Source organism: Tursiops truncatus, chromosome 9 (assembly GCF_011762595.2).
Source record: "Tursiops truncatus isolate mTurTru1 chromosome 9, mTurTru1.mat.Y, whole genome shotgun sequence".
In the NCBI taxonomy this organism is placed as follows: Eukaryota; Metazoa; Chordata; class Mammalia; order Artiodactyla; family Delphinidae; genus Tursiops; species Tursiops truncatus.
In genome coordinates this window covers 87814013-87838802 of record NC_047042.1, presented here as the reverse complement: position 1 = coordinate 87838802, position 24790 = coordinate 87814013, and the positions used below count along the sequence as shown (strand labels likewise).

The window sequence follows — 24790 nt, the reverse complement described above, 5'->3', positions numbered from 1 at the left end:
TTGCAGGTACTCTTAATGTAGACTTAAAGTACAAATGTCAGAACCAAAATAAACAGTAAAACAGGTGGCATTAAATTTACCCAGCATTTTTCTGCAGTGCCAAAGAGCATTTAAGGATCAACATGCATGACACCTAGACTGGTGATATCTCTAATGTTACAGAATGAAAAAAATGCTTATAGTAATGGCACCAGGATATACTACACCCACACTAAAGGGGTGATTTTAGGTTCATCTTTGAAGAGCTACTATATGCTACACTATGTAAAATGATAGCATATCTGCTGATTTTTTTTTCAATCAAGGAGGTTGTTGTTTTCAGCATAATGAAAAAGAGGGAAAGCTCCACAAGGATTTAAAGATGATAATACCATCATCATCTCCAAGAAGAAATGCAGGAATGCTGACTGCAATCAACTTTTGTAGCCTAGTGATGTTTCCTAATATGGTGAGATCTCTTCCCAAGGACTATACTAGCGTTTATACTCTGTTATCAGTCTTGCGTACTGAAATAATGTGTCTACGGAGCAGAACATAGTGATCTGGAACATTACTGGGATGTTTTTAAACATTGTCGTTTTATATGTTGGCATTTGCAAGAAGACTGACACCCTGAAACCATTCATTTTTTTCCTTTACTACATCTATAAATTGAGTATTCAGCTTAAGGTAAAAGGAGGCCCTGGGTTATGACTTCATCAACAAAGTAGGAAGGTTTCTTATTGGCCTTAAGCTGAGTGTTGGGCTACATACCATTGTTGCACTTATGTTTTCTCTATTAAAATACGTTTTTATAAAGTTTGTGATTATGGATTACTGATATATATATGCCCTATTCCCTCATCCCTCACTTAGGGTATGATTTGCTACCAGGTATGGGTTTTTTTGGTTTGTTTTTTGTTTTTACATCTAAACTATTAACATTCACTAATTAACCTAACAGTGGCCTTCCCCAGTCCCAGAGTCACAAATAAGAATGACATTTCTTGAGTCTTAGTGTAGTCAATGCTGCAAAACCTCACCTGTATTTTAAATGGTAGGTGATTGGAATGAAGCTTATTACTAAAGTAAGCAAAGATCTTACATAATTTCCAAATAAATACCTACAGCCCTGCAACCTTAGTTTTAGAACATGCTTTCAGGTTTTAATTCCTGACTAGCTGGAGTCTTATTCTGATAGTTTGTACTCACCTCTCTATCCAGTTTCTTTTTCTTTCTTTGGACAAACAAGAAATTGTTTCTATCTCTGTGTAACTTAACCACAATTAGAGGGGGCGATCTTGACTAGATCTTAATGTGCACTACCTGTGTGATTACCCTACAGGATCCCTGACAGGCCTGAATTTTCCCATTTCAAAGGAGAAGAAAGTGCTCTGTCAGGCTGCTGTTTACTCAGAGTCTCTGGTCATTTACCTCCCAATTTCCTTCTCAGTATCTGGTCTTATTTCCAAACTAGCTTTTGATTTTAAATGATCATATTATTTTTTTCTTCTGTCTTTTAAATCAAAACAGCACATTTAAGCAGAAAGCACAGTCTGGGTTTGGAGTAGATTGAGTAACAAGTGTCAAATTGGTAGACTTTTGACATTGTAAGATTGGTGTTATTCACTTTCTCCTACTTCTAAGTTATTCTAGCTCTTTAAAAATACATTCTAGACAATACTACTAAAATAAAGTGCTTCACAAATATGTGTGATTTTTAATAGAACTAATTTTTTTTCAGTAAAATGTTCTAGTTCAGTATAAACCTGGATGTGGTGAAATAGGAATTGTAGTTTCTAATTTATATTTAAGATTGTGTTCATATGATCTTCCTTCCCTCGTTCCTTCCTGCTTTCCTTTCTTCTACACTGATTGAGATTTGGTTCTGTCAAGACCATCTCTGGCATTCTTTTGCAACTGAACTATAATAAATCATAGCAAAGGATGAACACTTAAATAAGTATATTTCAAAAATGATTTTTAAACTAAGGCCCCTTAGTGAACTGATGGTAAGCATATAGCTCTTTAAATTCATCAGCATATAGGCCTTTTGAAATGCTTTCCTCCACAGGAGTATCATCTTTTGTAGTTCTGGAAAGGATGCAGTCTTATGTTAAGTCTTTCTAAATTGAAGCATAATTTGAAAATTGGAGGCAAAAAGTTTCTGTATTTTCCCCAGTATAAGAATAAATAGTAAGGAGGAAGAAGAAGCAAAATAGTCTTATTTTTTCTTAAATCATACATTTCACATAGCTAAAAAATAAGTAAATTTCAAATTTGCATTCTTGTTTTGAAAAATCAAATGTTTATTTATAAAACAACCTCAAAACAAACTTTAACAAATATCTCTGGTTTGTGAAAATAGTGAGGGAGAAAGATGTATGCTTGGTCAGTTGGGTTGGAAATGTTTATTACCATGACTATACCCATATCTATGTTATTTAGTTTCAGGATAATGAGGCATTTACTTCGTTTCCTAAAAATAATCTTTTTTCTAAAATTAAGAAACAAAGCAAATGATTATTTTAATGCCTAAAAAGATACTTTCTAAAAATAAAGCTCAGAGTTGGGTTATGAAGAATTTGTCAATTAAAATCATGTTTCAGAGCATGGATAATTTTAGTCTTCTTTTGGGGGGAGTTTTATGTCTTTGATATAAACCCTTAAGATAGGAGCCATCTTTCAGAAAAAGATGAGACTGATCTTCACTGTCAAAAGTGAGCTGTGTAATCAAATGGAGTAAAAACTGGCTGTATGTTTTTAAATAACTTTTAGAAAATTTAGAAATCTTTTAGTTTGGAAAATTATGAACATCAGAAACCTTAGGACTTTCAGTAGACATATAACCATATGGGGATTTGCTGCATAGGCAGCAAAATACTTTGGTCTTAGTGCAAGTTCCTCTTCAGGCCTGGAGAGGAACTTATACTCGCATAAAAATATTTTATTGGCACTAAACGATCAAAAGCTATCACTGCTTTGTTCCGAATAGCCAAACTCCAGGGATCCGTTGAAGAGATACAAAACAAGCAGAGCAGCAAGACTTCTAGGAAGCTGCTGTAAAACGTTATAGCATCAAGCCCCAGAGAAAATAATAGAGTAGGTATTCGATAAATGTTTGTTGAATGAAAACTCATGGCTGAGAGAGTAATGTTAGTGTCTGATTATTATTTCTGGAGGTCTGCAAAGCCTGGATCTAGATCTGCTTTGTGTTAAATCTGGACTTCTGGAGACCTTAATTAGATTCGTTTCCACATGAATTATCTCACCTCTTGGTTGAACTGTGGCCTTCAGTTCAGTGTTAAGATTCCCCTCACCACTCTATGATCAGTCCTTCTCTTCTGTCTTTACCTCTGAACTCTGGAAATTCAGCTCTTGACTGATCCTTATTTTCCCAAGGATCACACACTGCTCCCTCCCTTCACACACACAAACTTTAAAAAATTTCACCTAACCAATACTTTTCTTACCTCCAATTTCTCATTTGTGATACTCACAAATATATATATATACACACACATATATACACATACATATACATACATATGTATACACACAATTCAGAAAGTCTTTCTAAATAAATACCTTATTTTCCAGAACTCTCTGTGTGGGTAATGAAGAGCTGTTTGGGGAACTTAATACTTTCCTAAGTAGGGAGCTCTCTTTAGGGAACTTATAATTGTTAAAGAATTTTTTCTCTTGGCTAAACCAAAGTCTTTTTCCCATTTATACTTCTTGTCAAATATGTGAAGGCAGTTTCCGCTTGTCTAGTAACTACTAGACCTCAATGAAACAAACTTAGTCCTTTTAACCTTTTCACACCTAACATGGTTTCTAGTTCTCTCTGTAGCCCACTTCTCCTCTACACATATTTTGGCATGACGATGAATGCCTTTTTTTTTTAATTTTATATGTTTATTTTTGGCTGCGTTGGGTCTTCATGGCTGCACGCGGGCTTCTTCTAGTTGTGACGAGGGGCTACTCTTCGTTTAGATGCGCATACTTCTCATTGCGGTGGCTTCTCGTTTCGGAGCACAGGCTCTAGGTGTGCGGGCTTCAGTAGTTGTGGTGCACGGGCTCAGTAGTTGTGGCACACAGGCTTAGTTGCTCCACGGCATGTGGGATCTCCCCGGACCAGGGCTCAAACCCGTGTCCCCTGCAATGGCAGGCAGATTCTTAACCACTGCACAACCAGGGAAGTCCCTGAATGCCTTTCTTAAAATATGAAGCTCACACTTTAATAATCCAGACGTGATTAGATAATCTCCTTTTTCATTAACACTGTTCTTATTACTAAAGTTCGTATATTCCTTTAGAGGTTACAGAGTCTTTTTATAAAAATATCCTGTGGGGGGCTTCCCTGGTGGCGCAGTGGTGAGAGTCCGCCTGCCGATGCAGGGGACACGGGTTCGTGCCCCGGTCTGGGAAGATCCCACGTGCCGTGGAGCGGCTGGGCCCGTGAGCCATGGCCGCTGAGGCTGCGCGTCCGGAGCCTGTGCTCTGCCGCAATGGGAGAGGCCACAACAGTGAGAGGCCCGCGTACCGCAAAAAAAAAAAAAAAAATCCTGTGGGGTTATTATCCCTATTTTGTAAATGAGAAAACTGAGGCTCAGAGTGATTATCATTTGTGATTTGCTCAATGTCATACCATTGCTAATTTAGACACTTTAATGTTACCTATTTAGAAGATCCATTACCCAATTGTTATATCAAATGATATAAGTGAAACCACTAAACCTTTTTTCATACACATGACTGGTTAGATCTCTTCCATCCTACACTTTGCTAATGAATTTTTAAAAATCTGAATGTATATATGTTAAATTTTATGTGTTTGGATTTGGTGTAGTTAGAGTGTATCCTGTTGTATATCACCATCTTACAAGTTTATCATATGAAAAACTACATGATTATAAAGTGATAGATAAATGTTATTAGTAACAGTAATAACATTTGTGTGAAGATTTTAAGAATTTTAATTTAAGAATAGGTATAATTTTAATTATTGATTCTGTCCTCTCTAGAATTAGTTTTCTGTTTGCATATTTAAATAAACTTTGTAGGTTTTGTTAAATATAATATAAAGCGTGGAGTCAAAGATAAGCCAAGCACTATCTCAGGAACTTTCAGGCTAACACACAGTATCTTAAATTCTGTGACAGTTCATCTAAACACTGCTGTCATCCATGCTGTACTTTACTATCATATACCAAAATGTTACCACTAGAAAACTTTCCAAAAACTGCTGAATTCAACATCTGTTGTAGTTATGACAATCCTAGAAAGCCTGTCCAAAGGTTAAATTACTTTGATATGGTTGGTTCTTTATGGAAATGCATTTTGGCTTTCATTGATCACTCTATTCCATTGGTTTTATGGGATTGATGTGTCAGTGGGTTGGAAGTGGAGTTTAGCTGCAAAGTTTTTGAGTTTGGGCAGGCAATAGAAGAAGAAAGGAAATGGACCATAGCATTTAGAAGGAGGACATTTCCAGTAGAAAACAATTGTCAGTAGAAGCTGCCTCCATGACTGCTGTTCCACCTCAAAGTTGAACTTCCTGTGTATTTTATTTGGAAAGGAGCTGAGGTTTTAGCCAAAATGCTACATATTATTTCTCACAAAAAATGCCTGCAAACGTAAGCAGTAGAGCAGTGCTTGCTAAACCTATCGTATTCATTTCTAAAGAAATCCAGCTTCTAATCTGTTTCCGAATTTTCCCAAGAACTCATTTTATATTAATTATGTAGCTTCTAGAGTCTGCCTTTTCTTCCTTTCCCGGCACTTCTCTTTCTTTTTTTCTTGGCTGCATCGGGTCTTCATTGCTGTGCATGGGCTTTTTCTAGTTGCGGTGAGCAGGCTTCTCATTGTGGTGGCTTCTCTTGTTGCACAGCACAGGATCTAGGCACGTGGGCTCAGTAGTTGTGGCATGTGGGCCCTAGAGCGCTCAGGCTTCAGTAGTTGTGGCCCAGGGGCTTAGGTGCTCCGCGGCATGTGGAATCTTCCAGGACCAGGGATCGTACCCATGTCCCCTGCAATGGCAGGTAGATTCTTAACCACTGCACCACCAGGGAAATCCCGGAACTTCTCTTAACAGTGGTTTTGTGATGACATCTGTGAGGATTAACACCCTGGAATAGAATCCATTTTGCACCTGGAAATTTTAAACTTACTTAAATTGAATAGATGTTCTTTTACTGTCTTTGCATCTCTTCTGACTTACAGTTCTCTCTCCACATTGCTTAATCTGTCCTTTCTGGTTTGAGGATCATGCTGTTTTATAAAGAAGATGGAAGGAAGCAAAATGAAGATGGAACTACATAGTTCTGGCTTTTCTCAGGGCTTAGCATTATGACAGGCTGAGCAGTGGCTTTTCCTAATTTTCTCCTTTTCCAAACTTAGCTTTTTTTTGCCTTCAGCATTTTTCACAAGCTTCAGATCATTATGGATTCTGATTTTAATCCTCAAGGATTATGATACTCTTATCTACAGGTAGGTTACGTAACTCTATCCAGCTTTTCTAAGCTTTCTTTTCACATCTTATCCCATGAGATTCTCCCTGCACAAGAACTGGTTTCTTTAGATTTCGCCCCAATTTCTTTTCCTTATTAGAATTATTTATTGCATAGTCAGAATGTTCATATTTTAGCATCTTCTGTGGCCTATGAATCACTGTCTCCTGTAACCAGGGGACCATCCTGACCTACCTTTCCTTTTTTTTTTTTTTTAAACCTTCTTTGGAAAGATGTTTTCTCAAAAAAACCTGGAAGCAAATGTTCAGGGCTGTTCATTTAGGAAACATTAAATACCTCTTGAGGTTCAGGTTCAGTAACTATTCACTGTATACATAGAGGATTAAATCAAGGCCCTTTCCTGGAGGAGCTCACAGTCCAGGCAAAAGAACTAATATATAAACCGGTGAATGCAATACACTGTGGTGATTGCAAAAGTAGCCAGGATGCCAGCCATCCAAGAACTCAATCTAGTTAGTCTCATTCCTTGCTTCTTAAAGTCCTAAAATTATGTCACATACTCTTAGGGCTTCTATTTTTAAAAAAATTAATTAATTTATTTATTTGGCTGCATTGGGTCTTCACTGCTATGCGCGGGCTTTCTCTAGTTGCGGTGAGCGGGGTCTACTCTTCGTTGTGGCACGTGAGCTCACTGTGGAGCATGGGCTCTAGGCACGTGGGCTTCAGTAGTTGTGGCATGCAGACTCAGCAGCTGTGACTTGCGGGCTCCAGAGTGCAGGCTCAACAGTTGTGGCACATGGGCTTAGTTGCTCTGCAGCATGTGGGATCTTCCCGGACCATGGGTCAAACCTGTGTCCCCTGCATTGGCAGGCAGATTCCCAACCACTGTGCCACCAGCGAAGTCCTTAGGGCTTCTATTATATTCACAATAGCCAGCCTGTTCTTTGTTGGTCAGAAGTCCAGAATAAAATTTTCCCTCCTTGTTTCCAACTTGGGAAAGAGGGGTGGTCAGGAGGTGAATTTTCTCAGGTTTATTTTCTTCTGGTAGATTTAGATCTCAGAGATGTCAGGGTGGTTGACATCCTCCATGTCTCTGCAGTTTTATAATTCAGTGAAATCATATTCTGGTGGATCTGTATATCTTCTCCTGGATGATAAGTTCCTTCAGTCATCCTTGGATGTCCTCACGGGGCTTTTGTTCATAGTTCTCAGTTTTGTGCTCACCTAAACGCTTTCCTCCAAGCTTCCAATTTCAGATTTTATAGATTTCTTATAATGGCTTTTTGTCCCTCCCCATCATTTAGTTCTGTTTCTTGGTTCCATCTAATCCAGTTTATAATGCTTCTAAGAATGTATTTATCTTCTGCATTAACTTTTAAGTTTACTTTTTCTTCATTCGATGTACAGCTTTATATATAGACTTTTTTCCATAGGTATTTTTTCCTGTTTTTTTTTTAACAGATTTTACTTCCTTAGATCCTTCATAAAGCAAACATCTAGATGTTTTTCCTGGTTCTCATTAGATGGTCTGATTCTTCCCCCAAAACAAACATAGATCCTCGTAGGAACATTCTAGAAGAGAAAAGTACACATTGTGTAAAACACATCTACGTATATCGTGCAGTGTTCCTACTGTATTTTGTGATTAGCTGCTTCTCCTGCCCTCTCTGTACGGAATGCCGTTTCCCTTTTCCATATCAGCTTCTCTTCCCTTGAGCTTCTCCAGTCATCATTTATCGTGCATGCAGAATGGCAGAATTGTTCATTTTCTTCTTTGTGCCCCACAGGACTTTGTTCGTACCAGAACAACACTTACTATCACATGGTGTAGTTGTTTAAATGTGTCTGACCTCCCCTTCTCTTGGCCCATGAGTCCTGCCAGGACACGGACTAGTTGGTAGTGTGCTCAGTGGTGAGAACAAACACTTTGGAGTCAGAATGGATATGATTACTGACTTCAGCACTTTTGAACTATATAACCTTTGGCAAATTCTTTAAACTACCAGAGTCTACTTAGTCTCCTCATTTGTAAAATGAAACTACTACTTACTTAGTTCATTGGATTGTTGGTACTAAGGTAATCAAGTACATCAAGTGCATAGTGAGTGAATGAATAGTGTCTAGAGTAGAAAAGTGGATAGAATATAGCTAATAGTCCTGTTTACTATCCTGTACACATAATATTAGAATATCTTTTTTAAAAAGCATTCCTTATTTATTTTGGTGCATTGGATTTTAAAAATTATATTTGCTTGTGTTTTGGCATCTCAAGCAGTATTGAAAACAGCATTTTAGTGGCCTCTTTTTTCAGAGAGGCCTTTTGGGCCCCAAATTTAGCTCATTCCTGCCATCAGAAAGATTTGCATCTTTTTTGAGAGAACAGCTTGATTCGTAGCATTACACAGATGTGAAATAAATAGGCTTTTGGGGGGAAGGTGGTTTTTCAGCTCCTCTCAAGTTGGATCTTTGACTCAGCAGATATCTTGAAACACATCAAGTTTCTAAGACACTGAGCTGCATGCTCAAGTATCTATAAAATAGCCTATTGCAGGCCTTTCATTAGAGTTGTGAGAGAAGATGTGAGTACACATAAGGGTGTACATACTGGATGTCACAGCACAGTGTGCTGCCACATGAGTGTGGTTCAGACCACAGTGCTGTCATCCAGAGTGATCTGAGTGGAAGACTTGGACTTTTGGAAGATTGAGTAAAAATTAGTCAAAGAGATTGGGAAAGCATTCTAGACAAAGAGAAAGGCAGGAAGTAAAGACAGAGTCCAGAAAGCCTAAATCATATTTAGCTAATCCTCAAGGCCTCTCTTTTCCTGTTTATGTCATTTCTACTTCCTTCTGCTAGTGGGAATAAAATTTGACTGTTTTTTGTTAATACATTGTTCAAGTTCTTCTGTTCTCAGAACTCTTTTTCATTGAGTTCTTGGAATTTTTCACATAGTTTAATCTCTACTTTCAGGTCTATTAAATCCTTAAGATTTTGTGCCCCAGCAAATCTGCTCTGCAGTAGTGGTCTATCTTGCTTTTTATAATAAAGCATAATCTTAGAAATTTGAGGGTCAGTTCTTTTTAAGTAGAATAACATTTTTTCACAAACAAACTGATTTTATAAATCTGTTTGAAAGAATTCATTCATATTTTAGTTAATAAGTTGAAATGATTTTTGTGACTGTCCTAAAGAACAACATGCCTATGTCATGAAGGCTTTAAGTTCTGATAGGAGAAAGTTTGTGTGTTCTTTAAAGTTTGGTTTTGCATATAGGACAAGCATAATTCATTTATATTTGAGTTGCTTAGAGATATGTTGAAGTTTGAGAAAGTTTAAGCTTTCTTAAAATCATATACTGGTGGAGATGGACTCTGTCCCCAGACTCACAGGAATTAGTATCTAACAGGGCTGGGGGCAGAGTGGGGAGTGTAGTGAGGGGTAGAGTGGCTGAGACAGGCTGTACTGTATGTCCTTCTAAAAATGGATGAATATTTGAGAGTCTAACTGGTAAGAACTAACCATAATGGGAACTAGATTTCTGATGGACCCCTTGTACCAAGAAAGATTTGTTTCACTAAGTAACCTACCTATTGGAAGTAGCCTCTGGCTTCGAACTGTAAAGGACAGCAGTGAAGAAAAGGAAGATAAATCTTGTGAGAAAAAAAGATCAGATTGAAGACTGAGGCTTTGGGAAGTAGCTATGAGATAAGGATTAAAAACGGATGAACAGAAGAAACTCTTTCAAGAATATTTTGTGGCTGGAACGCTCAGTGACTACTTCCCAGTTGGCGGAGACTGCTACCAGAAATATATAATAACTTGAAATAAGAGGTCTCTGGTCCTAGGGACTGCAGTCGGGAATGGAGTAGCCTAAGGATCAGGGCCGAATATGTGAGCCAGTTGTCCCTGCCCAAACACGAAAGTGGACAAATTGGTGGATTTGTGACTGTAGTTACATCTAGCTAGTTTAATTAATAAGGCCTATGTGTTTATAATAAAAAGACCATGTGGAGGGGGTACCAAAAAGAAGGTAGAGGCAAAATTCCAAGCGGAGACAGAATCCCGACCTGGTGGTGTAAACTGTATTAGAGGAAACAAAAACTTAGAATAGCCTTTTGTTTTAGGGTTCCCCCTTAAGTGTGCTTTATTTCACCATGTTGTCATTATACATAGATCTTCTGTCTTCCCTCTTAGCAGATCTTGTTTTTCAAATGGAATCTTATTGCTACCCTAAAATGGAAATAGATGAAATCAGGAGGTGGGAGGGATGTGTTGTCCTACTACCCTGTCCCCTTCCTCCCCAGTGGCTCCTGAGGTGGTTCTCGGTAGCAAAGTTTTACATTTTATAACAATATATTGCAGTTAATCTGAGGAAATCCACTTGGCCGCTGTAATGTGTGCTCTTGGCCTAAGCCATTCGTCTTTTCCTGCTTTATGATTTTCTGTGAAAGGCCTGATGTCAGACACAGCTTCATTTTATTTTGTAATATAATCATTGCTTATAAAATGTGTATGTGTATGTCCTAGTAAGTAGTTAGACTAGTTTAGTGTTATGTAAAAATACCAAAGATAGTTTTAACCTGTCGTGGGGTTTTCAGGCTCAGGGCATCTACGAATTTTAACTCCATGAACTTAACTCCATGAATGAAAGACTGCAACTCTTGTTCACCCACCAGCACATTTCCACACGTGTGCCTAACTAGCCTCTCTTTTTACTAAACTTTTATAGCCTTTATTAATCATGTACAACCCCATGACATTTCTTCTGTTGGTTTTTCAGGTTGTGGTTATTGAGTTTTTCCCATATTTGCATTGTCTCACCATCTAGACTTTAAGCTCCTTGAAAACAGGAGTCATGGCTTAAGGGCTTTGCCCTCCTTAGACACTGTAGGCATTCAGTAAATAGTTGCTTTGACTTTTATCTTGGCAGCTTTAACACATAGATTTTTTGTTGTTGCCACTGTTGCTAAAATCTAGACTTGTCAGCTGCTTAGTGAGCGATGATTGGCTTGTTACGGACTGGGTGTTAGGCTACCAGCAAACTGGCAGAATTTTAACCATAATTTCTTCTTCAATAAAATGTGTTCTGTGCTAGGTAAACTGAAGTATACTGGTACTTCTTACACAATGAAATATGAGAGTGTGGTATATGGCATCTTGAAAGTACTTTAAATTCTGTCTTTGAGTTCTACTCTGAAAAATAAAACTACTACAAACAACTTCACCCGCTCTCCTGACCTCAAATTATTTAGAACCGAAAACAGTGGTTTTGTACATATTTGGAAATTAAAATTAATTTTTTAACATCATAAAACATTTAAACATATTAGCAATCCTTTAAAAATATACAATCCTTCCCTAGTGTATTACACTACTACTAATTAAATACTTTAAAAATAAAATTAGTATCATTTAGTATAAAGTATGTTCAGTGACTTGATTTTCATTGTAGTTTGCTTATGGAAAGTTTAAAGGGCTTTCTATGTCTTCTTTGTCTTTGTACTGTGTTGGTGGTGAGAAGGCTTGTTAGTTAGATTGACTACACAGTACCTCTGTGAGAATATCGGGTATTATCCCTCCATTGCTAGGAGGAGGCTGTTGTGCCCAGAGCCAGTTCCTGGCAAGTGAGAAATCTTCTTAGCTTGGCTTTTCGGAAACTACTATCTATTCAGTATTGAGTATTAGAAAAAAATTGTTGTTAGGCACCTGTCAAGTAATAAATGGTCTTCAAATTGCTTTCCCTTCTCTTATTTTATCCTTACGAGAGAAGAAAGCCGATGTTATTCTTACTTACGAAGCATACTAAGAGACTTACTTACATGCTCCAGGTTATATTAATTACGGTTGCCTTATACAGCCCATCTGCAATTTTCAGCCCAGTGTTTTCTCCATTAGACCTACGGACTTGTACATAGTGAATCGTATGCCAGTGTGAAGTCGTATATAAATAAAGGGAAATGAAGTTGCATCAGGTTGCATCCAGGTGTCCTGTCCTGGTACTATTTAAAAGGAAATGTGTGTTCGAGTGGAATTATTTAGAGTCCTAGAAACAAAGGAATCAGCTTCCTTTGTGTCAGTGGTTATCAGCCAGGGATGATTTTGCGCCCGCCCCCCCCAGTAGCCATTTGGCAATGTCGAGACATTTTTCATTGTCAGAATTGGGGGTGGGGGGTAGTTGTGCGCACACTGCTAGCATCCAGCGGTGCTGCTAAACATCCTACCGTGCACAGAACAGCCCCCTCACGACGAGGAGTGAATTATGTAGTCCAAAATGTCAGTAGTGCTGAGGTTAATCAGCCCTGCTGTATGTATCGCAAGGAATGGAATTACCAGAAGCCCTCTCAGCCAAAACAAATTTGGGTCAGAGGTGGGGTGGGCGGGTGGGCAGGGAGGTAGAGGAGGTGATTTCAAGTGTGGCTGTTGAAATTTTCATGGGGTTAGGATTTATCTGATTTCCTTTTTCTTGCCCCTTCCTTGTGCCAGCACTTGGCATAGCAGTAGTAGAGAAAACAGTGAAGAAAACTTCTTTTCTTCTTGTAAACTACTTAGAATAGTGGTCCCATTCCCAGAGCTAATGCGTCAGTCCAGTTCCTAGTGACACTCACAACTCCACTATAAACCAATCCTCCATGCTATCAGGCTCCCAAGATGTCTAGGCACATGACTTTGTTTTTGGCAAGATTGTGAGAATTATAAACTAGCTAATTTATTCCCCAAGGTATCTTATAATCATAGTTCACCTGGGAGGATCTAAGTTTCTCACTGTTTCTATATCATGTGCCGTCTGTGAATGTCTTTGGCTAACATACTCTTGCTTGATTTCATTAGCCTAAAACCAGAGAAACAAATATCTGTTTTTTAAATAGATGTTATTTTTTTAGAGCAGTGTTAAGTTCACAGCAAGATTGAGTGGAGAGTACAGAGAGTTCCCATATATCCCCTACCTGTGAACAAATGTCTGTCGATTTTATTGTAATACTGATTTTCAGATAAACTTTATATAAATGCAAATGTTATTCTGTTAATGCAAAGTTCCTTAGTTCCAGTTCTCACTAACTGTAAAGCAAAAGTAAGGAGAAAATGGGTTTCACTAAGTTATGGGTTTTTTTCTTTTTCCCTGTGCAGTGAAAGAGGGAACCTCGAATCATCTGCATAGGCTTCTTATTGACTTTGGCTACCTAAAGTTCAAGAGCATTAATCTTCCTTAAAATTTTCCCATGTAGTTGTACATCACCTTTTTATATCAGGGAGATTTTATTTCCCTCCTGTGAAGTTTTCCTTGTTTAGAGTTCAGTTTTTGGTTAATTGAAAACAAGTTAAGTTATTCAGTCTGACAGTGTGACTACTTTAAAGGTTAGAATGTAGCCACCGAACCTTCCTGTAATTGGGGGTATTCTAGGACTTTATTAGTGTCATCTTGTTAATGCCTCATGCAGCTGGAGTGGACTGCGGGGTGGGGGGAATTGATGATTGTGTTGTTGATTAGAATTTTTCTCCCCTGGCTGCAAATTCCAGTTTGTTCCTTTAGCGAAGTATTTCTCCTACTAGTCATGGCTGATGGACATACTATAATGTTTCCGTGTTTCTTTTTTGCTTCCTTTTCATCATGGGTCTCACAAGCCCCTGGGATTTGCCTTAAACATTTAACCTATTAAAAAACCAGTTAATTGTCTATACAAATATAAAGTAAATAGTCTATATAAGAGTGAGAGCTCGGTGTTACTAAAAAAAAAACAACTCAGGGTCTGGGTTTCAGGTCTTGATGGTACAAGTCATGTGACATGTGCAAATTATTCTAGAGTCTATTTCTTTATCTGTTAAATGCACACTATTCCCCCTGCTCTGCCTACCTCACAACATGAGGATCAAATGAAATAATAATGGACTATAAGAGTGCTTTGTGAATTGTACAACACAATGCAAATGTCAGATAGGATGCAAATAGAAGGGTAAGCTTCAGGAAATTACACTGATTGTGAATTGGAATTCGGTTTGAAGAATTTATTTTCCTTTCTATTGACTAGTCTGTAGTGTAGATTGTCTTTTCTTCATCTAAGTAAATTCAGAGATGACTTTTGTGGCATTTGGTTGTAGTTTTTTGTCTTTTTATAAATAACATCAATAGGGTCAAAAACTTCACTTGCTGAAATGTTATAATTTGGCATAGGTTAGTGATTGGTGCAAAGGAAACATTATAAAAAGAAAACTCTGAATTCACCAAATAGCATAGACTGTACCTGATCGAATATCGTTGTCATCGTCGTCATCATCATCATCAGTGGTGATTGCTCATCAATTCTGTAGAACCGGAAATAATTTTCTATGCTCTTCTCAAAAACCACAGTTGGTAGTTTGACCTACCATCCTATTTTCAATAAAGCAGTTATTCTAAGTAGTAGTTACACTTTATGCTTCCCCTCCCCTCCCCCCAGCCAATTAGTTATATACCATGTGGCTTCTGGATGGCAGTAGATCAAGTGAGTTTAGTCACAATTTATGAAAGCCTTTTTATCTTGATAGTATTTTATCATATTTGATGCTATTTGTAAATAGAACCAGAGAACTAACTGTAGTACTCCAGGACTTGTGTTTTAAATGATGGGTAGAACTGTAAGAATAGAGTGGGCAGACTGCTGGAAATGATTCCATCTAAAAGGTAGCTTCGCCCTTGTCTCCTTGGCCTTTGTGACTAATGGAAAAATACTCTTTTCAAATTCAAAAGCCTATTCATTACTGCCTTTCTCCTCTGAAATACATGATCAGTTTTATAATCAGGAAGAACTTAATTATTTTTCTTTTTCTATTGTCTTATGTTTATTCTTCATAAAATGACTTTTCTTTCATTTAATGGGCTCAGAATACACTCCTATATTGAACTTTACAGCCTTGCTTTTTTTTATAGCGTAAATCAGCTCAGCTGGCTAAATGCCCCACTAACTGAAACTTCATAATGTAGCTGGAACTAAATTGTGCTCTGGAGCATTGAGTCTTTAAACTGGATTATTGACTTACAAGTGAAAATGGTAAAGAGTCTGTAAGAAGGACAAGGATCCCTCTCCTGATCCTTGAGCAATTTTTTCCTCACTTATTTCAGGGGCTCTGAGCTCATGAGCAAAATCCTAACCAAGTTTATCTTGCTAGGAAAACCCATTTTAAATGCTCAATAAAGAAAGAATAATTCTTCTCCCGCTTAACCACTAAAGAACAACATATGTTTCTAACGTCAGCTTTTTATTTTTTTTTTTATCTTTCATTTTTTTGTTGGTAAATCTCCCAGACAACAGCAGTTCTGTAGAGAGTTTAAATATGAAGGAATGGCAGGACGGGCTAAGGGCACTTCTACCCAACATTAACATCAACTTTGGTGGACTGCCCAATTCTTCTTCCCCCTCCAACGCCAGCCACAGTGCACCAACGTCCAACACTGCCACCACCGACAGCCCGAGTTGGGACAGCCCTGGCAGCTGGACAGATCCAGCCATCATCACAGGTAACTTTCTCACTCCTTCAGCTCCACTGACTGCCATCAGTTTGGTTTTTAGCACAGATTAACTAAAAACAAGAGGTCTCTTCAACGTAATCTTCCCAAAGCCACAAGTGTGTGGTAGCTTGTTTCGTTCTCCGGGGTCACGTAGCCTCAGTTAACTCTGTTGGCCTAGTTGTGTAACAAGGCATTTGGTACCTAGGTTGCTTCTTTTGGTGTAAGTAGGTGCTAACATCTGACAGAATGTGTGTATTTTGTAGGTCTCAAAGTACAAAAGGATCTGACTTATCCTCTCAAAGGAACATACTCCACTTTAAAAAATAAAGCTCTCTATTATAAGGCTATCTTGTTCATGTATCCCTATTAGAGAAGGAGAAGCACAATTGGGAAATAACATCATGCAATCCTGGGGACTCATTTTGGCAACTCTGCCTCTGTGACACTGGGGGATGATGTCTGTATAGTTGAAGAGGAGGCATGGGTTTGTGTGACAATAAATCGTGGTCATTGTGGGTGGGGAATAAAAGGAACATAAGATTGAGAAGGTATTATTTGGAAGGAGTTTAAAATTGTAATTCTTTGTTTCTTTTTGGAGAAACTAAGTGCCTTAAAATTTTTTGTTTGATGAAATTTTTATGCTTTCTGCACAAACTCACCATTTTCCTTCTTGTTTTCTTTTCTCTCCTTAGGTATTCCAGCATCTTCAGGAAACAGTTTAGACTCTCTTCAAGATGACAATCCTCCACACTGGCTAAAATCCCTTCAGGCCCTCACAGAGATGGACGGCCCCAATGCTGCTCCATCACAAACCCACCACAGCGCCCCCTTCAGCACACAGATCCCTTTGCACAGAGCCAGTTGGAATCCCTACCCTCCTCCTTCAAATCCTTCCAGCTTTCACTCGCCACCCCCAGGCTTTCAGACAGCCTTCAGACCCCCCAGCAAAACCCCCACAGATTTGTTACAGAGTTCAACACTGGACCGCCATTAGGGAAAGAGGAGAATTCATTAGAAAATGCAGGATTTGTCCCACCCTGTTTTTGCCCTCTCAGCCAACCCACAGCTCCCTTCTCATCTCTTATGTTCTGAAGAATCCAGTTCCTGATCAGTTTTGTTTCTCCCTACCCCCAGATGCAATGCGATCGCAGGGTCATTACCATCTTTTTTTTTATTGTAAAAGTTTCTGTTGATCCAGCATTTGAGTGACACTGTTGAATGTTTCCTAAAAATGCCTTTTTAAGGAGGAAAGAAAAGAAATCAAAGGGCAGTCTCGATACTTAGAAAATTACTGCTTGTCTGTTGCGCATAATAATGACATAATCTGCTTAGCAGAAAATGATGATTAATTTATAGGGAAGGTGAAGTAAATGCATTATCAACTGCAGAAGTTTGAAAACCAGGTTGATTGAAATGAGATGGCTAAATGCATGGGGGAAAGCAGTGGTCCTGGCATCCATCTTGTATTCAACTTATCACTATTGCAGGGAAAATGCTTTTAATTTAATTTTTAATTCTTTTGGCAAGTTGATGGAGAGGACTCGATTGTGTTGTTAAGCAAGAGAATTTATCGGAAGTTGATGGAGAGACAAATTGATCTGCGGTAGTAACTGGCCTATTGCTAAAGAGTTTAAGGAGGAGAGAAGTGATTTTTTAAAGGAGAAAAAATTTTGGCTTTAGATTTAAAGTAAATTCAAATGTTTTAAAGAAAAAAAGTATTCACAGATTTAATACCTATGCATAATATAAGTGCTGAAATATAAGTGATTTCTTCAATCTTTCTCCTCTGTCAGAATCTTTTTTTCTTTTTACCTTAAATTCACCTGACTAAGGGCACTCTGAGATAGCGCTGCTCTGGGGCCACCTGATCACCATCAGGAGCAAATCTCTGACGACCTCGCCTGCAGCTTTTACTTAACCCTGTGGTTTCTGGACATTTGTGCAGTATTGAAAAGACAGGAGAAAAGAAAACAGAAACCTGGTTATAACCTAATGCTAAAACTAAAAAAAGGAAATGTACCTCTTTCTTCAGAATTAAAACTAAAATCTTAAATAAAACAGAAAACTTGATGATGACCCTTGGGTTGTTCTTGTTTTTGTTTTTCCATTTTATTGCATGTGAATTTGAAACATTTTGTGGTGACAGTCGTCAGGTGTTTCCATTGATTTTACATCTTTAGCAATAGGGAGGATGGGTTAGAAGAAGAAATCAGAAAAAAATTCATTTTACTGTCGGTCGTTGCCATCTTTGAAGGTCAGCCCATCTTATCCTCAAGAATTCCTCTTCCGGTGGCTTTCAGTAGAAGATGCTTCTTTGTGCTGTTGTGTTGTGCAGACCAGAGCTTCCCAACTCAGAAGCTTCTCAGCTTCCCAACTGAGAAGCCTCATGGGCCACGAAGGAGCAGATAGGCTGGGTTATGCTGAGATGTTGGTCGTCTCGGGGAGACCTGGCAGCCCCCGCGGTCAGGGTGCCATACAATTAGCAGCACATGTGAGCGCCACGACAGGAAAGAGATCAGGAAACACTGATAGAGGAAGCCCACAGAGAAATCTTTCGTGACCAACCATTCATTCTGGGGAGTACCTAATGATGGAGAGATGGTCACACCACTAACCAAAAGAGGGTACAAGGTTGCTAGGAATCTGTATGATTTGGGTTACATTCAGAAGTCCAAAGCTGGAGATGGCATATTTCCAGCTACATCCATTAAGGGGATCTTTGTAGGATGAACTAAGGAGATCTTTTAAATTTTATATTCTGTGCTTTCAGATTGATTTTCTCCTTCTTACATTTACTCTGTACTTCAATTTGCTACCAAAAACAAATTTTTAACATAGTTTTTGAAAAATGTAAAGCAGATTGTCTCAAATAAATGTCTCTATAGACTAGGCTTTCTCTGGTCTGTAGGCTTTGCTTCAGTCACCTGAATCTTCACATTGTACTGGAAAGTGGTGGCCCGACACACAAGCAGTATCAGGTAGTAGTGAATTGTAATCAAGGCTTTGGGGGATTGTAGGGGGCGGTTTGGATATTTCTGACATTGGTATATCAACAAAAATGTGAAGGGAGGGAAATTCTGTTTTGCATGGCTGTGCTGTGATTGTGCGTATGTTTAATGAATCATACAGAAGACTTTATAAAATATGTAAATATCATTCACAGAATAATAAAACAATAAAAATCAGTGTGCCTACCACCGAAGTTAAAAATAGAACCTATAATATCTTGAAAGACCTCCTATCTGTCCCTTTCCAATTTTATTTCCTTTTCTTTCCTTACCATCCACAAATCACCATTATCTTGATTTCTGTGCTGATCTTTCTTTAGAGTTTTGCCACTTACATATGTACCCCTGGATAATGCATTGCTTTGTTTTAAAAAGCTAAGTAGCAAATCAAAACTTAGCTGTGTAAGTGAAGGGCAGTATTGTCACTATCAGATCAAGGATTTTAGGGGAAGATAAATTGAACAGATTCTTTAGGTCATAGCTTGGCTTTAGTTTCTCTGATAATTTATAAAAGCCAATTCTGGGGAAGACAGTGTGCAAGGTCATGAATGAATCCTGGAAAAGAGGGTCCAGTGCACTCAGGGCATCCGACAGGGCTGTTGTGAGCCCTATCCTGGATGTCTGGCACAGTGGTCTGCTCTCTGTTTCCTGTGTCTAAGCTCTCCGTGGCTTCCCTCAGCCCTCTGGAGTTGATCAAAGCCCAACCCATGGGAGTGGGGTGGTTTAAAATAAGCGTCAGCTGATCAGTTCACCAGGGCGTGGAGGGGAGAACAGAAATTTCATTAGGTTTGGTCAAAATCAGATAAGTACAGAAAAGAACCTGGACCAAACTGATTTAGGCAGTCTGCTGGTATTAACAGCAGTGGGAATCTTGGTACTGACAACCCTCAATGTCTGTCTCGGCTCACAGTACTCAGATCTGGTGCACAGCTGACATTCCTAGTATTTCCTTTCACCTCTCTCCTTTCTTGGGTCTACTTTCCCCTGTATTTTTATATGCCATTTCTTAGTCTTTTTTTTTCTTCTTCTTCTCTAATTTTGTTGAAGTGCATCCTCCAGTAACTTCTTGAGAAATGCATGTGGGAAATAAATATTTTAGTAATTTGCATATACAAAAATATTCTGTTTCAGTTGATAGTTTGGTGGATAGACAATTCTAAGTTGTAGATATTTTTTCCTTTAGAATTTTGAAGGCATTACTCTATTGTCTTCTTGCTTCCAGTATTGCTGTTAAAAAGAAATCCAAAGCCACTCTGATCCTTTATATGTAATCCTATTGTCTCCCTCTCTGGAAGCCTGTAGAAATTGTTTTCTGTGTTCCTTGGTGTGGGTCTATTTTAATTCATTGTGCTGAACACAGTGGATACACACTAGGTTTTTAAAATCTGTTGACTCATGTCCTTCAATTCCGGGAAGTTTTCTTGACTTATTTCACCAGTGAATTTCTTGCAATTATTTTCACTGTTTTCCATTTCTAAAAAATCCCATCATTTTGGACTTTCTCCTATTCTTTTATCCAGTTTGCCATCTTTGTCTTTTGCTCTTCTTTCTAGGAAGTTTTATCTCAACTTTGTTTATATTTATAGTTTTATTCTCCTTGCATTGTTTCTATTTCTTCAAGTTGATTTTATCTGTTTGTTTTGCTTTGATCTCTCTCTTCTATATTAAGAGACTTCTCAGATCCCTAGTAGTCCTTGATACCTGCTCTTGAATAAGACTAAAAAGCTGATAGGAAGTTTTGTAAACATGAAGCCATGCCAACTTTGAACTTCACTGTTGGAAGATCTGGATGGGCTCTGTGTTGGGGAAGCTCTAATGTCAACATCTTTGGGCTTTTTCTCCTGGGCTGGTCAGATTCCATAGAGAAGAGTCTTATACTGGCCGGCCTAGAGGGTGAGGGTCTGACTGCCGGAGCTGTCGCGGTGGTCTCTGTATTCAGTATGAATATATTTACTTCATCCCTGTTTTCAGTCCTTTTCTCTCCAGAGATTGTCTCCAAATATCTGCCCACTTAGGAGAAGTGTGGTTGCGCTATGGTGTGGAGTTGGGGAATGAATTTAGGGAACTAACTTCTTAAAGCAGCTTTCTCAGTAATCTTTATTTTAGCCCCACCCTGCAGAGTTTATCCTTGGTTCTAGGGGTACCTGGCACTGTCAGTTTATGTGCCCTTGAGGATTCTGTGGTGTGAATTGTGTTGGATCTCAGCTTTCCCCACTGTTAGCTTGAAGCTTCTCAATCAGCCAAGTGAAGTTCAACCCGCTGCTTTCTCGGTCACCGCATTTTGTTCTGTCGTCTGCTCTCAGGGTTTCCCTACTTTTTTCTTTATTCTAATTTTAAGTTAAGTGTGTAGGTTTAAGCTACCACCTTAGTGCAGTTTTGTGCTCTGGTTTTATAAGCTAATAGGCTTAGTTTGTCGGGCAGTAGAGGGAGCTTCTTGCTATGGACCTTGGTTTGAATAGCACCTGCCCACGTGTTTGTTTTGTTGAAGTGGTTTCTCTCCTTTTAACATCGTCTTTTCCGATGAAGCTCTTTTGATTTACAATCAATAGTTTGTTTTCCAAAAGCTCATCATACAGGGTATTATATTAATGGTTAAAATTTTAGTCGAGATGTTGAAGGCAACTTTTACTGCAGTCTTAGGGGAGGTTGCAAGTCAGATGGCTGTGGGTCATTTTCTAGGCTACATTGAGTTAGAGCAATTCCAGAAACTGCAGAGGAGGAAAGAATAGCCTATCCTTAACTCTATATGAATTGTATTTTGTGAACAGGTAATAAGTGTCAACAGTGTGTTTCCACCAGGATTATGCTATGATGACCAATACAGAGCTGAATGCAGTTAGTGATCTCCACCAACGCTTGCCCAGATTTGAAGACATGGCATATACACTGCACTTGTTATTGGAGTTTTCTATCAAGTTTTTACCAACATCATTTGATTTAAGGTCCTTATTATATTTAGGGTATGTAAACTTTCAAGAGCTGACAGCTTATGTACCTTAAACATAATTGTGAGACATATCCTTTGTCACATGTGGCTATTTCCGCTCAAGTGTTCTATCCAAGTGAAAGATGACCGAGGACATTAGCATGAATTCTTTAAAAAACCAAATACTTATTTCGTCACAAAAATCAGTACTTACTTCTTTGTACTGAACGCATTATTAACTTAGTCTAGACATAGCCTTTAGACATGCAGGCAATTTCCTACCAGGAAGAGCCGCCTTTGAAAATTCATTTCTAAAATTGTTTCTGAACAAACTGATTTAAAGCAATGAGTACATGATTAGAAAAATATCCCTTTAAAGGGTAAGATAAGTGTTTCTATTGGTGGTAACCCAAATAATTTGGGAAAGAACATAAACATTGGCCCAAATGTTCAAGGCACATCTAATAAGAATTGGTCATTTTAAAGAATATATTCTGCGTTTGATCCATCTCTGAGGGAAACCGGGTGTGTTAAGCAGCTGTTTGTAAGTGGAGTCCTTGCACTTCCTTCCACAACTTCCCTTCAGAGTTGATGGAAGTAGGTGTATAAAACGAATAGAGGTTAATAGGCCAAACAGAACTTTTTTGTGTGTAGGCTGGGTGATTTTAAAACTCTAAGGCTCATAAATAACTCATAAGAGAATTTAAAGAAACAATGATCTGTGGCTTTTTTGTTTTCAGCTTTCGTATTTGCAAAACTGAAATACAATTGATAAAATGCCTAAGGTCCAGAAGCTTACATATCGTCCAGAAGATTTTGTTTTTAATGTTGTTTCAGTGGTGTAAATTCCTCGGCTTTTATCAGTCTCCGTAATATGCAAACAGTAGGTAAACAGGCCCCCAAAAGTTGAGTTTTGTCCTGGGTCACAGATTTAATAGCAGAGCTAAAGCTAGTTGTTAACCATTCTCAGTTACATTTATCCATAACTTTGGTCCTACTCCTTTTCTGTTCCAAAGCTCCAAGTGCTTTGCCACCTCTCTTGTTTACAAGAAATGACTAAGATGAGGGTGAGATGATTTGTTTCCCTCTTATTGTAGCTAAGTGGTGGTAGAAGAAAGGGTGTGAAGAGATACTGCTTGCCCCAAACCATAGAGTGTGAGTCGAAGGTTAGTTGGGAAATAGAACCCTTAGGGACTTCTTGACTATTTTGTGCTTATACTGACTGTTGTTGACATTGAATTGGATCACCAAGTTAGCCAGGATCTTCTGGATTTTGTGCAGATAAGGAACAAGGGACAAGGTAATTGTCTTCAAATATTTGAAGGACAGTTACGTAGGAGAGGAAAAAGCATGAAGGACACAAGTGGGACTAAGATGTGAAAGGGAAATTTGAGTTTAATTTAGTCTAACATTTTTTCCAAACATCTGCTTTGGGCTGGGCCTTATGCCAGCTGCTTCAGGAGGTACGAAGATAAGATGATTCCTGCTCTCTTACTCTGAAAAAGTTTGGATAATCAACTCTAAAACTAAGACCAGATGTAAATGTCTGAAGTACAAAATGTCAAAGTAGCTCAAAGAAGTGAGAGCTTTGGATAAGCTGAGACTTGGGTGAGGGGACAGCCTGAGCAAAGAAAGCCCTCGTGATGAGCTTGCGTAGGGCGTATTTGGGGGTTGCATCTCAGTTTGGAAGGAACCTGGGTTTGTGCAGGGCACTTTTGAGAGAGAAGGCCTGAGGGTGTACTGGGCACTGCTTTTGTTGAAAATGGGCCACTGACAGTTTCTGTTTCAGGAGAGAGACATGATAGGATTGTGCTTTATAAACACACAGCCCTAGGCGGGAATGGTGAAGATGGGAGAGACACTGAGGTGGGGTTCTTTAGGTTAATGAGAAACCCCAAGAACCTGGGGTTTGGCCTCAAAGGGACTGTTGATGACCCCCTGAAATTTTCTGCAAAATACTGTATGTGCATGTGTGTTTCATCAAAACATAAAAAAGCCCATGATGCAATAAAAGGTCTAGCTAGTAAACTAGAGAAATAGTCCAGGTGAATGTTACTGGTTGATAAGGGGGGTGGGAAAGAGAAGGGGAAATAATTCAAAAGATATTTCAGAATCTTGAATTTTTGCAAGTTACAGGTAAAGGATTTTTTTTAAGGTATTTCAGAAATGTGTTTAGGTTTCTCTTAGATCCTCCACTGGACTTTAAGCTCTGAGAGCAGGGAACACATCTACCTGTTAACCATTCTAGTCCCAGCACTTAGCCAAGGGCCTGGCATATTGTAGCCTCTCAATAAATGTTTACCTGAATGAGCGTGAAATGTAGTGTGCCTGTGGTTTTCAGCCAGATAACTGGAATAAATAACTGTATTGTGCTTACCAGAACTGTGGACTCATGAAAAGGAAGTAGTTTAAAAGGAAGGCTATTCCTTTTTTTTAAAAATAAATTTATTTATTATTTTTGGCTGTGTTGTGTCTTCGTTGCTGCATGATGGTTTTCTCTAGTTGTGGCGAGCGGGGGCTACTCTTTGATGCAATGTGCGGGCTTCTCATTGTAGTGGCTTCTCTTGTTGCAGAGCACGAGCTCTAGGCGCGTGGGCTTCAGTAGTTGTGGCACGCAGGCTCAGTAGTTGTGGCTCGCAGGCTCTAGAGCGCAGGCTCAGTAGTTGTGGCCCATGGGCTTAGTTGCTCCATGACATGTGGGATCTTCCCAGACCAGAGATGGAACCCGTGTCTCCTGCATTGGCAGGTGGATTCTTAACCACTGCGCCACCAGGGAAGTCCCTAAAAGGAAGGCGATTCTTATCGAATTTGTTGAGTTAGAGGTTTCAGCAGGTCATCCAGGTGGAGGTGTCCAGGAAATAATTGGAAATTTGGATGTGGAGCTTAGGAGAAAGGCTAAAAATAAATAAATAAATAAATAAAT

The 24790-nt window shown here is 38.8% G+C and overlaps 1 protein-coding gene across 6 annotated transcripts in view; it reads left to right on the top strand.

Annotated features, from left to right (window-relative positions):
- Positions 1-18009, top strand: part of CNOT4 (CCR4-NOT transcription complex subunit 4) — a 141680-nt gene extending 123671 nt beyond the window's left edge. For 4 of the 6 annotated variants that reach the window (XM_019951556.3, XM_019951503.3, XM_019951434.3 and 1 more), the window contains 2 exons: positions 15730-15942; positions 16626-18009. In XM_019951556.3, coding sequence (XP_019807115.1) covers positions 15730-15942; positions 16626-16927 — 515 coding nt within the window. In that variant the 3' untranslated portion in view covers positions 16928-18009. The remainder of the gene's footprint in view (positions 1-15729; positions 15943-16625) is intronic. The other 2 variants (XM_019951724.3, XM_019951646.3) reach the window with 1 other exon arrangement.
- Positions 18010-24790: the final 6781 nt, after the last annotated feature.